The 19053-nt window shown below is 40.8% G+C and overlaps 1 protein-coding gene across 1 annotated transcript in view; it reads left to right on the top strand.

Annotated features, from left to right (window-relative positions):
- Nucleotides 1–7907: 7907 nt before the first annotated feature.
- LOC127537522 (neurturin) overlaps nucleotides 7908–19053 on the top strand; it is a 33046-nt gene continuing 21900 nt past the window's right edge. Inside the window, exon 1 of the mRNA XM_051959951.1 lies at nucleotides 7908–8365. Coding sequence (XP_051815911.1) covers nucleotides 8335–8365 — 31 coding nt within the window. The 5' untranslated portion in view covers nucleotides 7908–8334. The remainder of the gene's footprint in view (nucleotides 8366–19053) is intronic.

Genomic DNA, 19053 nt, shown 5'->3' with positions numbered 1-19053 from the left:
CACTGAGCTTGCAGTTCTTGTTACAGTAGTGGTTTGTCTAAAGCCTAATATTGTGGACTGTGCAAACATGAATTGAGATTTCTGCTTGAACTGTGCAGTGATTTGCCAAATATGATCTAGCAGGACACAGTCAAGGATATTCACTGAGACTGTCACAACTTTACACTGAAGAGCCAAACTAGATTTAACTACAATTACTGTAGGTATTCCTTTTTATGAGTTCTGAACATTAATAAGCAAAAGCGTCAATGACCAGAGTAGTTTCGAGAGTTAAAGGTACATTATTGAATAATTAATAACACAGCTGTGAACAACACTTTATGTACACTTGTAAAGACAATGTATTATATATTTCTACATTTATACATCAAGAAAGAGAGTGATTCAGTGATTTCTACTTGTGGAGTATCAAAAGGATATCTGAGAGAGAAAGAAGGCGTATATATAGTTAGGAAGGTCTGTCTATACGGTGTTGATGAAAAAAGTTTTCCATGACTGTGCAGCAAACATTAATTTTCATCATATTTTACTATGTATTTTCCGTGACTACTCTTAGATTAGCAGGTTTTTCAGAACAGCCCGTCACGACCAGTATATGAATTTGATCCAACATGCTGCTTAAATGATTGAGCTGATCTTGCTACAGGCAACATAAGCCTTCATCTTTCTGCTGCACTCCACTAATAGCACTGCTGAAAGTTGGGACCAAGTCTTTGGCTTTTCACTGATGTTAGCAAATGTAAACTTTTGGGAGGAAACAGTGAGGCTGCCAAATTGCAAATTAGAGAATGAAGCAGTGCAGTTGTGAATATTCTCCACACTAGATGTGTTTCAGTATGTGGTGGTGCTGCATAAACTCTCTGTGCACAACTTGAGGGAAAATAAATCAGCACAGTTTTCACGCAGACCAGAGTCACACTGAGGGGACCTGGTCCTCTCTGCCATCACTGAGCCATGAACCAAAGAATCTACCAGAGTGCTGTTATTATTATTTAGTGTTAACTTTAATTGTATTTTGCCAGCTAAAGGTATTCTAAACTAAAATAAACTGAAATAATGACATACATTCCAAACAGAACAAACAGGGCTCAGGAAATGCAGGGTTAATTGAAAGCATTCATGCAGCAAACAGTGATTTTCTTTTTTTTGCCAGGTGAAATTTACACAATCCATCCATCCATCCATCCATCCATCCATCCATCCATCCATCATCTGTACACTGCTTAAAGGTTTCATAAGGGTCACGGGGGGCTGGAGTCTATCCCAGCTGACTTAGGGTGAAGGCAGGGGACTCCCTGGACAGGTCACCAGTCTATAACAGGGATACATATGCAGACAAACAATCACACTTGCATTCACAACTCTGAGGGACCATTAGGTTCTGATCTGATCCTGAGCAGGTTGGCTCTGCAGCACTGGACAGAATGCAGAAGTAGTTTGTTTGAAAGTGAACCAGCATTGTGATACCAGAAAACCAGCCCAAAGGTATCTCTATACTTCACTAACCTTACTTCAGAGGCCAAAGGCTGGTTAAGAAGACCTAACTGAAGCTTTACAATTATGGGCCATGAATAACACAGTGAGGTAAAAGAGGCTACAAAGCTCCATGATGCTGAGGGAATGATGCAATATAGATACTGATCTGTGCAGCTGGAACAATGTGGTGCTTACAGGATGAGGGAAAGTGTTAATTTGTTGTTGGTTTTACTGGTGGTTTTCTTAGATATGCCCCTTATGCCCAGTGTAGAATGAACAGCATGCAGTGAACAGAAAACAGATTTAGAAAGCGTGAGATCACAAACAGCTTTGCTATGGCCTGAAGGAGCAGGTGGCCACTATTAAAAGAAGATCCTTGAACTGGACGTGTTCTCAGCCTGTAGTGGGGGAGGAAGGGGCTCACTGGGTGAATGCACACAAACAGACAGTCATCTCTACTATGTAGGTGGCCTCGGGATGACAACATGGGAATGGTGAGGACACAGAGCGACAACATCCACATACCAGCTACAATGGCCAGCCGGGCTCCAGTTACAGATGAGGTTCTCGTCTCACTTGCTCTCCTTTCATGTGTGGAACCTCAGCCCCGCTGGTCGCCCCAGACCATCATTTTGTTTTAATTAATCCTGGAGTTGGGCTCTGTGCTGCAGGAAAGTGTAGCTGCACAGGCTCATATTGCATTCTCCTTTATGCCCAGTGACAGTGCATCTGCACTGCATAAGGTCACATCAAGCTGCCCTTTGACAGCCTCAACTCCACAGCGGTGCAGGGGGGCTCCTGCACATGGAATCCATGCATCTGTCTTTACCTGACATAAAATCCTCAGAGGGATCCTTGTAAAGTACTTCTTACCATGTAATGTCACAACAGGTGAACAACAGAAAAACTCTTTGCTCCTACAATTCTACAATTTCATTTAGCAGACGCTTTTGTCCAAAGCGACGTACAACACAAGCAAGAATTCAGACATAAGGAAAAACCTGTAGTAAGTGCAAAAAGTGCTTCAAGTGCAATTGGTCAAAGGTGTTGCCATCAAGTTGCAGAAGAACTGGAATGTAACTGAGTACTGCTGTTTGTGCTGTTGTTTGGGCCAGGGGTTACTGTCACCTCAGAACATATTTTTTAAACCAACCAGCCAGCAGAGTCCTCCCTATGTGTTGTTCTCCCATTGGTTCTGTGGGTTTACTGCTAATGTGTTCCTATTAGACAAACTAAACAGTTAGCTCTATGCTATTTGACAACTCTAAACTGGCCATAGGTATAATTGTTTATGGGTCTCTGCTTGGTCCAGTCCAGGATGAACACATCCAGGCCAGTGTGAGCTGGTACAGGCTGCAGCCCCAAACGAGCCTGATCAGAGCAGGTGGGTCTAAAAATGGATGGTTCAGTGTAAGTTTAAAAAATGATCTGATGGATCCAGGAAATACAAATACAATAAAACAGTATATGATAGGACACACTGTGGGGGTTTTCATCATCATTTCAAACGCTAAGCAAATACTAGATCTGACATGGTTAAATTCCAACGATTGAGTTGAATTGTAATTCATTTATATTTCACCAATTCATAGCACTATTCTCTGGACACTTCACATAGGAAGTCTATTTTCTAATATGAAGAAAATCAAAAAATGTTCACAAGTGATCCCCAAAATGTTTAATGAGCTCCTCTGCATTCAGGCTTCTTTTCTGCATTAGTTTATCAATGGTAACAATGCAAGCTTTTTATATTTTAGATTTTTTGACACAAAAATGTTCATATATCAGACATGCTCCTACCTTTCCCAACTGGCTCCTTCCTGCTTATTAGTGTATTATTACATTACCTGGAATCTATGAATCCTGGGCCTGCATGCTGCCACCAGCAGGAGATGTTAGAACTATGCATGACCACCCAGGATACCGACGACCTCATGTCACCCTCAACCCCTCCAGCTGGACCTCAGCGCACCGCTGGAGTCAGTAACAAAAGGTGGCTTGAACAAAGTGACATTAAGGTATCAGGTCCTTCAGTATTGTGAGACTTGATAGCAGGAGCAGCAGTGTTCTCTGTGAGACAGAGAGTGAGATCGACAGGAATCCAGTCCTGAGGGTGTGTGCTGATTGCAGGTTAATGTTGAGCTTTCAGCGTACACACTGATGATCAGGGTTATTTTGTCAGAAGGCCTCTGTCTATGCCTGCCCGCTCTCTAACATCATCTGCCAGTAGTAATTGACCATGACTATAGTTGTGATGTGAGGTTTGGCAGTCGGCTCACATCACTCCATCACTCACCACGCTGCTCTATAAAACACAGACATATGTGTTGCTGTTGGTTCTAAAGTCACATGTAGGTAGCAGCTTACAAGCAAAACTACATCAAATAGGAGGTCGTGTTGTGGTTTGTTCAACCTCTCCTGAGATCCAATTTCCTCTGCATTATTCATCCTGTACTAACACACTGTTTGTGCAGCTGATAACCATACACCTGAAAATACATCATACTGGCAGGGGCTCCTCTGACCTCAAATGAGTATTGAAATGAAATTATTTCAGTCATCAATTCCTTTCTGAAGGGTTAAGTCATCATTCTGTTGGCAAGGAAAAGTTAATTATTTCCTTTGGGAAGTGTGGAGGACAGGACTGATGATGTAGTGCTAAGTGGAGATTTATGGATAAATAATTAGGTGCAGGCGGTCAGACACGCAGGAGGATGAGAAGTCAGACCTGGCAGGGAAGCAGAGCAGAGTCTACTTCTTGAAGCGCCAGAATGGAAGGCATAACAAAAGCGGATTTGGGAACACACGGGGAAAAAAATCTTCTTCAAAGTAAGTCGACTCTCAAGATCTGAAATCTGCCTGAGGGAAGAATTACTAGAATTAAAAGATCGTCATATCTGCGTGATTCATGAGGAGCAGCCCATTCCACATTTGAAATGTTGTTTGCTCACTTAACTTCTGTTGTTGCTACCATTTGAACAGACTTTCCTTAGAGCAAGAAACATGCACAACCTGACAAGTTTTAAACAACCCATGTCACACTGTTGGATCTTCTTTACACCACAGGATGCTAACGTTGTTCTGCTAATAAAATCTGTTTCACTTCGCACAAAATGTAAACAGAGGATCAAAAGCAGTCTCCTACACAGCAGTAAGCAGAGGTTTGGGGATCTCGAAACAAAAGTGGTTAGCTGGCAAACATGAGTGTGCGTTCCTTCATGGTTTTCAGTTCAGTGTAGAGTCTACAGAAGTTAGAGACTCACACAAACTGGACACGGTTTTACAAGAATGCTCTTATAAATGTGTATTACCACTGAACCTCATAGGGAAAATATCTTTAAATAGCAAAGGTTGCTGGCTATGGCTGATCATCAGTTAATTTATTTTAATATTGATCTATTACAATCCTCCATCTTTGTCCACATATTTCCAATCATAGAAGACAGAAAAGAAACAAGGAAACACCTAAAAAAATATCAACCTGTCTACTTACTGACAGTATTGCAGCTATCGTCAAATGATTGCAAAGGGTAGCTGAGTGCTGAATGCGTGAGCAGGTGGTCAGTGTTTTCATTGAAGCTGGCTGGGGTGGTGGAATTGGCTGGCTGAGAATGAGACTCCCTGCTGGGGGGCACAGCCTGGACCTGAGGAGGACTGCAGTACTGCTGCAGCTAGGAATTGTTTCTTAGACAGCAGAGGCAAAGAAGAGCTCCAGCTTGGTGTGCAGAGCATCAGGGGTCAGGACTGACTTCATCTGTCTGTTACTGGAGGCCACCTCAACTCAGTCTTCCAAAGTATACAGCATAGTATGTTCCTGATAAAACAACAAGCAGAAATGATGTTTAGTGAGGGGAAGCTACCAGGAGAACGGACACATTCACTTCTTACCCTGGGCATGGGTGCGCACGCTTCTTACACGTGCTACACTGTATCTGCATGCTAGCTGACTGAAGTAACTCACTCTGCTGTTCACAGTGGCACAGATTTTGTGAGTGCACACTAGTATCCCAGTTATCCAATTTTATGCATTGGGATTATGTGTTTGTGGATGTGAACACGAAATCCTGAATGAAGAAAATTGGTCAATGTTTAGCACTGCTTTTGTCATGACACATGCTACAGACCAATTAGTGTGATGTCGAGCGCAATGAAATGGAGGCAATAAACTATATAGAGCTGTTGGGAGAGAAGTGTTAGTCCATGATAAAGGATCCTGGATTAATCCTGGTGCTCTAAGCAGATGGTGATGATAATTCCACTGAGGCAGAGGTTCAAAACTTCAGAGGTGTCCAGAAGGGTTTTGAGAAGTTTTTTTGTTGTTGTTCACAAGTTTCACAAGTATCTTTGACTTAGTTAGCAGCAGGAGGAGCTTCTTCTTGTGGAGCGGATGCAGCAGAGGTTAGACATGAATAAATGTGTGCCTGAAGAGGTGCATCCCAGGTCACTCCTCAGTGCCTCTGTGAGCTGCTGTCTCCTGCCCTGCTGCCCCTGCCCAGTCTCCACCACCATCCCCTCACACCATCAAACAGCCTTTCAAGCTGAGAGGGGACCCTGGTTGGCGGAGGGTGGCGGGGTCAGGCTCCAGCAGTGATCAGCCAGCCGTCGCTGCCCATAAATGGAGCTGCCGTCTTCAGAGGGTTTTAATCTTGTGTTTCTGGCTTGAGGGCTGCTGGAGATGCTGTGTAGAGGGGAGGGAGCAGGGGTGGGTGGGTGTTCCTGACTGGAAAGCAACAATCAGGACAGGGGTTTAAAAGGCTGGAGTGGAGTTTTCCTTGAGTCCCAGCCAATCTTGATAAGTCACAAAGGATTGAGGATTGCACACCAGTAGTGGTATGATGTGTGTTCCTGAAACCTGCTGACTCTTTTACAGCGCTCTACATAAAAGTTCGTTGTCTGAGGGGACAAGCATTTAAAAGAACCATTACAGTATTTAGGACTCTTTAACCTCATTTATCTCTTCACACGTCTTTTTTCCCCACAAACTCTAATTTGGCCTATTTATCCATCTATTCATCTACTCAGAGCTGATGGTATGAAAAGTTGATAAATGACTTGATGATCTGGACTAAAAAAACCATTGTTCATTTATTATTTTGTTTTTTCTCAACAATCTACTATGTTCTACTTCAGCACTCTCTTTAAATATCTCCACAAGGTGGTGCACTGATTGATCGGTTGGATATGCAAGAATGAAGGCTTTTGCATCACATCACACTGCAAAATATTGTTTTATTTGTGCAGCAGATAACAGTGCAATGTAGTGCAATGCACACTGTACTTAAGTGAAAGGAACTATGAAGTACATGTTTCCACGTGCTTGGGTATGCAGCGAATTTGCACTTGTGGTCTTTGCATACATGAATACAGACATTAAACGTGCACATATATGTGTACATAATGAGTGAATTGATAACTGCAGTTGAGGACGTTGTTGTGATACAGAAATACAACACTTTATTTATATCATGTGTGTCCGTCCTACAGATTATACATAATATATTGCAAAATGAATGGCTTTGGATAGATGATAGATACATACCACAGAGACAGATTAGTTGTAAAAAGAGAAGACTGACAAAAACTCATCAGTCAAAGTCAAACTCTGAGTATGTCTTGAGGGCTAAAAGGCTGAGATGATCTGTGATTCTATTTTTCTAAATTCAGACAAAACTAAGGTTACTGTATTTGGCCCCAAACACCTCAGAGACACACTATCTAACCCGACAGATACTCTACATGGCATTGCCTTAGCCCCCAGTCCTACAGTAGAAAACCTTGGACTTATTTTTGATCAGAATATACCCTTCACCTCACACATTAAACAAGTCTCCAGGACGACCTTCTTTCACCTGCCATCATGTCCCAAAGTTATGTTGAAAAACTAATCCATGCAGTTGTATCATTTCTATTTGTTGGCTGTTTCTCTGAAATAACAATATTGCAAAGTCTTCACCCGACTATTTGAAGTGACCTGAATTGAATTGACTTTACAAGGAACCAATTAAGCTTTTAACTGGATTTTGCGATCTGATGCCACCATCAGCAAATGGTGGCATCATTTGTCTGTCTTGGTCACATGTCTGACAACTGACTATGTTATGGTAAAGGGTTGTGTAGCTTTAGACACAAAAAACACAAATTGCTTTGTTTTCCATTTCGTGTTTTTCATGCACATTTTAATGTGTGCTAGTTGTAAAGGTTGTAATTATCTTAAACAGTGATTAAATGCACCTGTCCTGACAAAGGTGTCATGACACTGATTACTGACTGTATTTGGGATAAAAACGTGTTTAAAAAGACTCTTTCAAACACAAACGTATCAACCCAAAGAATTTATGCAAGCTGACGTAACTACAGTAAGTATCAGCTGTATTAATGAACTCCTTCATATTGAAGAGGCTGATGCTTCTCCTACCTTTGAATCTAAGGGGCAAATACTGCGTTTGTTTAGAAAAGAGCAGGAAAAGTCAGAGTTCCATCCCATGGGAATCGGCGCTGTGGAGCGTTCCTGTGTTCTACGTTATGTAAAGATGTAGTCAACACTCTGGGGATTTTAATGCAACACGGAGGGATCATGTGATGGAGGAGTGACACGCACACATCGGTACGCGGAACTTCACGGCCCACCTGTCTGTCCTGCAGCGGGACAGCAGCTCCTGTCAGCAGGATCCGCCGCACAGCAGCGCTGCGCTCACATCTCCGTGCGTCCAGCCATGAGCAGCACCGCGCTACGGACTGCGCCACTATGGCACACAGAGTAACCCGGACAGCACCGCAGGACCCCGCAGACAGGCTCCGAGCCGGTGTGGATTACCACAGAACAGGGACGCCTGTACTTTGTTTGTGACATTCACGTCCATGACCGGGAGGACGAGCAAACTCGGCAAAGGTAAGACGAGGAATGAACCACTGAGACAGCCGGACTGACCTGAGATCAGTGTCAAAGTTCCTAAAGACCGTCAGAGCCACTGATCACAGTATGGAGACATCTGTGCCATGTGCCAAAAGGGTCAGTTTGTCAGTGTGATACAGCCTGACAAACTGCACGTCTTAACAGAGAATAATCAAAACACCGGAATATATATATATATATATATATATATATATATATATATATATATTTAGACAAGCCCAAAAATGAAATGACTGAAACAGAAATAAATCTCACATTGTGATTTCATTGGCAAACCACATTTTTCCTTGGCTGACCTACAGGGAACCTACCCAGGAATTAGTCTTATATGAGCAAAACTGTAACTTTGTTTTCACTGGATAAGCTGTAAGAACAAATAAAACACATGCATTGTATGTGCTGATTTGTAGAGATGCAGCTTCATGATCCATAACTCAGATGTGTCTAGCTGCTAGAGTCGCTCTAAAGGCTCTAAAGGTTTGACTTCTTTGTACATTATTTGGAAGAAGCAACTGAGGACCTGAGAGCTGGAATCAAGCTCCTTCCATTCAGTAAATATGCTGCAGCTCGGTATCACATCTGAAACTTGGACATGGTTTTGTTTTGAAGGATTCTATTCTGGGGTACAACCTGAAAGAAACAATAAGACAGCAGATGCAAAAATACAGTTGTATAAAATACAGTAAATATTTATTCCTCCAGATTGTTGCTAAATATGCTCGGTCTTGTCAAAGGATTTACAGTAGGAATGCTCCTAAAACATTATTGTCCCATAGAGCTACAACTGTACTAGTTTCATGGATAAAAAATTGTTAAATGCATTATCACCACAAACTGATAGAAATGTTGTGATTTCACTATGATGATTACCACTATGGTAATCACTATATTAAAGGCTTTTTGCATTTTAAAAAAAATGCTGTGATTTTGAATTTAGTAAAACTAAGATCGGTGTTAGGTGATGCCACATGTTAGTCTAGAAAATATCTCCACTGGACTTTTTTATTTTGCTTTTTGCTGTTCTGCATCTTGCAGCATTAGCGAAGTGGAGAACAACATGCTTTTTAACCTTTTCTGTTCTGTAATTTCAGCTTTGTCTGCTTCTCATTAGCTACATTCTTACACGCTGTAAGAGAATGTGGATAACAGCTCATGTCGAGAACACAGATTCAGATTAAACTGAAGTTGATGATCACTCTGGGACGACATTACAGCCAATGATTTGTTGGACTGAGCTGCAGCTTAGCAGTAACTTGCTTTCCTGTCCAAGTGTCTATTTTAAGTACATCTCTGTAATGTGTTAAGGCAATATTTAACAGCTCTGTGTACCGCTTGCAGAACCAGAAGCTATTTGCCAAGAATATTACATGTGGGAGGAATTTATGACTTCAGATGCTTTCACTAAAGCTTTTATTTGAACAGGAGCACATAGGTTACAAAAGGGACAAGCAGACTAGCAGGCCATTGTTAAATATTTTACATTTTTGCTTGAATATAAGACTTTAATGTCTGGCTCTGCTCTGCATCTCTCTGAGCTATGTCATCTCTTTCAGCTTACTGTTTTTATACACTGCAAATCTGTACCTATTGTCCTAGTTTGTGCTCTCAATTCCAGTTCTACTTCCTTTGATAATTACATTTTCCACAGTAAAACTAACTTTTTCTTTATCATTTATATCCCTTTAAAGTCCCTCTCTGGTCATTTATTAAACTCATAAAATCTAATTTGTGGGTGTCCAAGTTCCTTAAGTAGAACTTTTTTCCCCCATAAAGTTATTCTCTTCCTTCCTTAAAGTTACTTGATGTAATTCTGCACTGTTGCTTCCTTTAGAATGTCTAGCTCAAGAAATGACCTGCCTCTCTCTGAATGCCATTGCTGCTCGTTACAGCTCGAGCACACCAGCTCACCTATGACTTTACACTGGCTCTCTGTCATCAAACGCCAGGTTAGTGACTAGCTGGGGAACAAATTGGGGCAGGTAAAGAGAAAGATTTCTTATAAGTTAGTGGATCTAAAGTGCCAATTAATTTTGAACTGAGAACTGTCGGATGGACAAACTAATAACTAAACTTCAGTCATGCGTCAATAAGCCGGTGATGCTGGATGTGGTGGCTCAGCTTGTAGTGTAGTTTAGAGTTTTTCAATGCAGCCTCATGTTCATTGAAAACACAGAATACATGGGCATCTTCTAGTGCAATAAGTCTGAGTCAGTCACTGTAGAACTTTGCAACGATAAAAAAATCATTTTTTTTATGCAGATGGGGATGACTGAGGCATGTGTTTGATGTTACTTAGCTTATGTTGGCTTATTTACATTACTGAGCATTGTTTTATTATTTCTGTACATTTCCTCCTCATATTTACTTTTCCCTGATGACAGAATAACCAAACGGCCTGCAGAGTAAATGTGCACCAGCCTGACCTCTCACAGCAACACAGCCTGTAGATGGTTTTATTAAATCCGCCAGTTGTGAGCTACACTGACTGTCAGATTGACCGAACTCGCTAAGCTACAACCCTGAATGGTTAGCCAGAAAAGTCATCAGTATTTACTGATAACATGGAGGAAGAGCCACAGAAGGGCGCTGTTCCTCCAAAGCAGATGCAAATAAAACAGATGTGTTACAAAGACAGATGTGGAAATCACTTTCCTCCTGTAGAGGTAGGTGTCAGATCAACAGGTTTTATGGGAAATTGGTTCTAAATGTGGAAAAACATAAATACAAGCAGCAGCCAGTAAGAGAGAAACCCTGGTGTTTCCAGACCCCACCCCTCATTCATAAACCAGGGCAGTGATGCAGAGTGGATGAGTAAGACTTAAGGCTGGCACAATGACAGTTCCCTGCTTTGTTGCAAACTGTGCTAATGGTCAGCTCAAGTTCAAGTTTGGTGGACATAAAAACATACAGCAGCATGTAGACACCGATCATCTATCACCTGAAGGAAGAAAACTCTGCCCTGCGCCTCCTTAGCAAAATGACTGCTTTGTGTTTAGAATTGACATTTCTAAACTTCCCTCTTCACCTGTTTTGTGTCTTGAGATTTGACTTTATGTGAACTATATTTACTGAATTTCTTTGATTTGTTTCCATTTAGAGAACGTTAACTACACAAGCAGATTCATTAAGGCAATTCAGAAATACGGACTTCATGAGTTCAGGGTCTCTTAGAAATGTCCTAATTTGTGAAAGAAAAGCAGTATTTTTCAATGAAGATGACATTTAATGAATCAGAAATGCAGTCTACACGTGGTTAATGTGGTAAATGACTATTCTATCTGGAAACGGCTGATTTTTAATGGAATATCTCCATAGAGGTACAGAGGAACATTTCCAGCAACCATCACTCCTGTGTTCTAATGCTACATTGTGTTAGCTAATGGTGTTGAAAGGCTAATTGATGATTAGAAAACCCTTTTGCAATTATGTTAGCACATGAATAAAAGTTCTGTGTGACTCTAAACTTTTGAAGGGTAGCGTAAGTTTAAAAAAAAAGAAGATTGTCCTAACTTTTCCTCTTTTCTAGCAACAGGAGAAATCCCTGGCATCAGTTTCAGTAATGGTTTTAAACACATTAACAGTCTGGTGCACCTGAGTCTTGTAGACATGTTTTTGAGCATTTAAAAATCACCAAAACCAGATGCATATAATACAAGATTTGAATTGCAGCCTGTCTGAATTACTGACATATATTGGCTTATCATCTGGATTTGTTAGAATAATGAGATAGTACACATGCACAAGTATTTCTGTGTAAATTGAGCTCCTTTAGCCTTATTTGGTTTATTTCACTTTCAGCTTCTTAATAAATCCACAGCATTGCCCACAATGAAACTGACATGAGATAGCCTGTTTCAAGTAGGTTTGCCATGTTTGATATTCAGTTCTAGACCACAGTAAGTGTCATCCCTCAAAAGTTTGAAATGTCACAATACTTTGGACTCCTTCTGAGACACGGTCACCTTTTACAACCTCAGTCGACTGATGCGTCTTTGACTTGTCAACTTCTGGGGGTCAATCAGAAACACGTGTAACAGAAATCAGCATACTAATTAATGCTATTTTATGTGCATTTAAAGTCTCTCTTTGGTCATTTATTAACCTTTTAAAATTTCCTTTTTGTGCATCAGTGTTAAATATTTTATTTTCCATGAAAGTGGTCCCTTCCAGCCTCACAATGGTTTAGATCTAACTCTATGCCGTTGCTTCCTTCAGAAAGCCTAAACTGAACTGTCTATGAAGTCTTCGCCTTTCTCTCTCACTGCACTCATCTATGATTCTGCTGTACACAGTTTTGTGATAAAATTGCCAGAAGCTTGTTGGTAAGAAGAAGAATGATACAGAAAGTCCTACCCTGCATGTTGGTCCTAATGAAACCTGAAAATCTGAGTCTGTTTTTTTCAAACTGTCATCAGTGTAGTTTTAAGGTGGAAATACTCAGCCATGATGCTGACTGCTTATTTTACTCATGGTGTGTATTCTAGCACATAAAACACACCAAATGGACATGTTAACAAGTACAAAACACTTTTGTCGATATGTGCATCTGTTCTTGCATGTGAAAAAGTCACATTTATTCCAGCAATGTACAAAGAAACAAACTCTATTCTGCTATTTTTACATATTGAACTTCAGTATTTCAAAAGAATGATTCCCTTCTGCCTGATGTTGTGATGTGAGCCTATGGTCTGGTCTGTTAAATTCATGTCTTAAATGAAGAGGCAGCTTGACGAAACAAATTAGTTTATTATAAAAATGTCTCTGTATGGACTGACAACACCTGTTAATGAGTCAGTTTGCAATAAGTTTAATCAACATGCTGGCGATGTGGTACGTGCTTCTATACTGTAGGTCAGTCTGTTTTCACAAATGATTTTGGAATATTATTATCACCGCTTAAGGACAGCAATAATTCATGGAGAATGGAGAGCAGACAGACCTAATGTTTCACTCAGTCATAAGGCCGTCTTATTCTCTGAACTCTGTGTGACTCAGACAAAACACAGCAACCCTCAGCATGTGTCAGGCTGCGTAACTCTGAAAAAACTAATCATAAAGGAAGTGTATTCAGTTTGTTTCTCTATCTCTGATCATAAATTATAACTTCTAAAACTCAAGTTGACTGCACGTTTACATCCATGTATGGCACTGCGATCACATAGTTTTATTTCAGGCTGCAGCAGGAAGGTGTTCTGTGCCTGAGCTCCAGAGATGCTTGTAAATTAACATGTTTGATCAGTAAGAGAGCTCTGGTACTGAATAGGTATTTGACTACGAAAACTACACCATCACAACCATGGTGTGATATATAAATACAAACTCAACAAAAATATAAACGCAACACTTTTGTTTTTGCTCCCATTTTTTATGAGATGAACTGAAAGATCTAAAACTTTTTCCACATACACAATATCACCATGTCTCTCAAATATTGTTCACAAATCTGTCTAAATCTGTGATAGTGAGCACTTCTCCTTTGCTGAGATAATCCATCCCACCTCACAGGTGTGCCATATCAAGATGCTGATTAGACACCATGATTAGTGCACAGGTGTGTCTTAGACTGCCCACAATAAAAGGACACTCTGAAAGGTGCAGCTTTGTTTTTATGTGAGGGTTACCAGCATCTGTGCAGTTTAAGAGACATATAGAGCTCAAGTGAAAAACCTGACAAAGAAGTTTGTTCAGTGAGACACACATGAGTCTGAACACAGCTGAAATGCCTCCTGTACAGACATACTGTGAGACACACAGTATTCGTGGCTCTGAGATTTGACTTCGACTCAGACTGGTACTGGTAGGCCTACATGACTCTGCTGTAGGAAATGTTGTGGTTCAGAACTGTGCCAGTAGAGGGTATCACTGTCACTGCTTGTCCTGAGGCCACATTTCATCTCCATACTGGTGCTCGGTTCCTATTGGTGGCCCTGCATTCACTTTTTCAGTCTCTGTGACTTTCTTGCACTGTACTTTATCTGAGGTTTTAACTTTGCGGGACCAAAAAAGAGCTCTGAGGTCATCCAATCAGCGGCTGCTTGAAGTACCCAGCTCTAAATATAAACATTGTAGCTGCACTCAGGCTCTGGAACGAGCTCCTCCCGACATGCGCACCTTCACTGACCTAGGTCTTTTTAAATCAAAGCTCAAAACCTTCCTGTTTGAAATGGCTTTCAGTACCCAGCAGCACTGTGACATTTTATTACTTTTAGATGTATATTTTAGTGCTCTTTTATTGCTGTTTATTTTATTGTCTTATTGTACATTTTTTGGGCTGCACAGCGTGGTGGTTAGCACTTCTCGCCTTGCAGCTAGAAGGTACCTGGTTTGCGTCAAACCTTCCGGGGTCTTTCTGCATGGAGTTTGTATGTTCTCCCTGTGCATGTGTGGGTTTCCTCCCACAGTCCGAAAGTATGCTGAGGCTGATTGATTATTCTAAATTTGCTCGTAGGTGTGAATGCTAGTGTGATTGTTTGTCCTGCTTTAAGTTACTGTTGTGTTTTTAAGTTATTTTTTTGTTTTATACTGTGAGGCACTTTGGTCACTCTTTGGGCTTTTGTAAAGGGCTATACAAATAAACTTGATTGATTGTTGAACTTGTGTCGTATCTCAAATAGTCTATAAGATTGTGATAATTTTGTCTGCTTAAGAAATGGTGTTTGTTTTACTGGAAGATCATGCACCTTCCTCTGTTTTTCCACATTAGGCTATCTTACATTTCTCAGTTTTGTATTTTACAAACCTAAGCAATAAACTTCTGAGTTGAATATGAAGATGCCTCTCATCGGCTTTCCATGAGTGAGCTTTGAACCAACATGGGGGTGTCATTTATGACCATTTGTCATGTTGGAGCTGCACTGTTGCAGACTGTGTGAATCACTTCTTTTCTTTGAAATGTGAAAGCATGCAGTGGTGTGGTTCTCTGCTTGTGTACTTTGCTAAATCATGTGGAAAGGTAATGTGAATACTTGTGAAATATGGAGTCCGTTGAGTTCTATGAACACTGAGATGTGGGAATGATGGCTAAAAGCATTTTTGTAAACGGAGCTAACCTCATCCAGACTGCCTAGACAGTGACATCCTCCTCAGTGACTCATGTAGCCTGGATCACATACAAGTTTACAGTGTCAGTGTCAGGACCGTGTACTACAGCTGTTATATTACTGTGGCTGTTCCTGACATATTAACTCTGGTACATGAATTTTTCTGATCATAACTCAGCCTCTGCTGAAATAATGATTATAATAATAAAAATAATGAAGTCTTGAGTGAACAGTAAGAAAAAAATAAGCTCCTGCAACATGCCTGATGCTGAGTCCCATCAGTGTCTGTTCTGCAGTCACACTGGGAAAACAGACAGCCTTCACTTTATTTATCAAAGCTCACTTTATATGAGATGTCTTTTGGACATGTGTCAAAAGCTTCAACAAGGTGTGCTGGTTCACCTGTCTCTGTAGAGAGAACTGAATCAACACACCACCCGTCTGGCTTGTTGGGAGTTCAGACCTGACTGTCAAGTCGGTAGCTTCATCAGTCACTCTTATTTATTTTTTTGCCTGTTCCATTTGATCCCAACAGAGAAGAGCAGAATGATGTACTACTCTAAACCCTATTCAATAATTTATTGCATTTATTTAATTTACACACGTGGACAAAATTGTTGGTACCCCTCAGTTAAAGAAGGAAAAACCCACAATTCTCACTGAAATCACTTGAAACTCACAAAAGTAACAATAAATAAAAATTTATTGAAAATTAAATAATCAAAATCAGCCATCACTTTTGAATTGTTGATTAACATAATTATTTTAAAAAACAAACTAATGAAATAGGGCTGGACAAAAATGATGGTACCCATAACTTAATATTTTGTTGCACAACCTTTTGAGGCAATCACTGCAATTAAATGATTTCTGTATTTGTCAATGAGCGTTCTGCAGCTGTCAACAGGTATTTTGGCCCACTCCTCATGAGCAAACAGCTCCAGTTGTCTCAGGTTTGATGGGTGTCTTCTCCAAATGGCATGTTTCAGCTCTTTCCACATATGTTCAATGGGATTCAGATCTGGGCTCAAAGAAGGCCACTTTAGAATAGTCCAACGCTTTTCTCTCAGCCATTCTTGGGTGTTTTTGGCTGTGTGTTTTGGATCGTTGTCCTGTTGGAAGACCCATGACCTGCGACTGAGACCAAGCTTTCTGACACTAGGCAGCACATTTCTCTCCAGAATGCCTTGATAGTCTTCAGATTTCATCGTACCTTGCACACTTTCAAGACACCCTGTGCCAGATGCAGCAAAGCAGCCCCAAAACATTACTGAGCCTCCTCCATGTTTCACCGTAGGGACAGTGTTCTTTTCTTCGTATGCTTGGTTTTTGAGTCTATGAACATAGAGTTGATGTGCCTTACCAAAAAGCTCCAGTTTGGTCTCATCTGTCCAAAGGACATTCTCCCAGAAACTTTGTGGCTTGTCAACATGCATTTTTGCAAATTCCAGTCTGGCTTTTTTATGAGTTTTTTTCAGCAGTGGTGTCCTCCTTGGTCGTCTCCCATGAAGTCCACTTTGGCTCAAACAACGAGGAATGGTGCGATCTGACACTGATGTACCTTGGCCTTGGAGTTCACCTTTAATTTCTTTGGAGGTTGCTCTGGGCTCTTTGGATACAATTCCAACGATCCGTCTCTTCAATTTGTCATCAATTTTCCTCTTGCGGCCACGTCCAGGGAGGTTGGCTACTGTCCCGTGGGTCTTGAACTTCTGAATAATATGAGCCACTGTTGTCACAGGAACTTCAAGCTGTTTAGAGATGGTCTTATAGCCTTTACCTTTAAGATGTTTGTCTATCATTTTTTTTTTCGGATGTCCTGGGACAATTCTCTCCTTCGCTTTCTGTTGTCCATGTTCAGTGTGGTACACACCTTTTCACCAAACAGCAGGGTGACTACTTGTCTCCCTTTAAATAGGCAGACTGACTGATTATGAGTTTGGAAACACCTGTGATGTCAATTAAATGACACACCTGAGTTAATCATGTCACTCTGGTCAAATAGTTTTCAATCTTTTATAGAGGTACCATCATTTTTGTCCAGGCCTGTTTCATTAGTTTGTTTTTTTAAATAATTATGTTAATCAACAATTCAAAAGTGATGGCTGTTTTTGATTATTTAATTTTCAATAAATTTTTATTTATTGTTACTTTTGTGAGTTTCAAGTGATTTCAGTGAGAATTGTGGGTTTTTCCTTCTTTAACTGAGGGGTACCAACAATTTTGTCCACGTGTGTAGATCAAATATCTCAAATGGCTGCACAGTGGCTATAACTGTTGCCTTGCAGCAAGAAGATCCCTGGTTTGTGTCCTTGACTGGGCCTGGGATCTTTCTGCATGGGGTCTGCATGTTCTCCCTGTGCATGTGTGGGTTTTCTCTGGGTTCTCCAGCTTCCTCCCACAGTCCAAAAACATGCTGAGGTTAATTGGTGATTCTAAATTGTCTGTAGGTGTGAATGTGAGCATTGTTTGTCTCTGTCTGTAGTCCTGCGATAGACTATGACCTGTCCAGGGTGTCCCCCACCTTCACCCCAAGCCAGCTGGGATAGACACCAGCACTCCACGACCCTAATGAGGATTAAGCAGTGTATAGATAATAGATGGATGGATATCTGAAATACACCAGTGTGTTGTCCAACCACACTGAAAGTTAAAAGTGTTACTTCCTTTGAATGACAATACTCAGAGACAAAATTTCCTGTCATAGCCTCATCTGCCTGCATCTCACTGCCATCTACAGTGCCTCCAACCAGCTACATGTCTCTGTAGGCTTGGCAGGTTTTGGCTAAAGTCCAAGAATAATTTGCCAATTTATGCTGCACTCCACCTGTCTGTGTATATTTGATGTGATCTATTCTACTCTGGAGTAGCTGCCTGCAGGTTTGGCATTAGTCACTGCTAGCTATCAGTTACACACACAGTCAGTGTTGTGTAATCTGATCTGGATCCTCTCCTGCAGCCTGGTCTCCTTCCACATGATACTAAAGTAGGCACAGAGTCTGTCTCAGCTATTTTTAGAAACATGAAGTTGTAAGACGCACACACATGAAAAGCACGGGATAACAAGTTTTACATTTGTGTCCATTTGTGTTGCTATTTTTACATCCTGGTGGATGTGTAATGGATGTGTGTCATTTAGAAGGATGCATTTACAGCATGGAAACCTACATATGTGTCTCATTTTAACCACCTATAAAGTGTAAAATTATAATCAACATAGCAGATTTGATCAGAGATCATTTTAGGGAAGTAGCCTGCTTTGTTCATTGTTTCAATAGCTTTCAATGATGATGATGATGATGATGATGATGATGATGACGATATTTTCATGGTCCATGGTCTGCTAGCTGTCCATTCTGTGTGTTGTCTAAGTGCAGGCTGGGAAAATAAAAGGGAAGGGGACTTTGAGGATGAAGGAGTAGTGGGAACATACAACCAGTAGTTCTGGCCAATCACAAAATGTTCACACTGATTTTGTAGCAGTTCAAAGATTGTGTATTCTTGTTACTGAAAACTGTATAAAGAATGTGCACATGTTGTTATTAGCTGCAGTGTTTATGGTTTACTTTCACAGTTTGAAGGAGGATAAAATGTTGGCTTATTTAAAAAGTCAATAATGTCCCT

Source organism: Acanthochromis polyacanthus, chromosome 15 (assembly GCF_021347895.1).
Source record: "Acanthochromis polyacanthus isolate Apoly-LR-REF ecotype Palm Island chromosome 15, KAUST_Apoly_ChrSc, whole genome shotgun sequence".
Taxonomy (NCBI): Eukaryota; Metazoa; Chordata; class Actinopteri; family Pomacentridae; genus Acanthochromis; species Acanthochromis polyacanthus.
The sequence above is the reverse complement of the archived record's forward strand: the minus strand, read 5'-3'. Positions and strand labels throughout refer to the sequence as shown.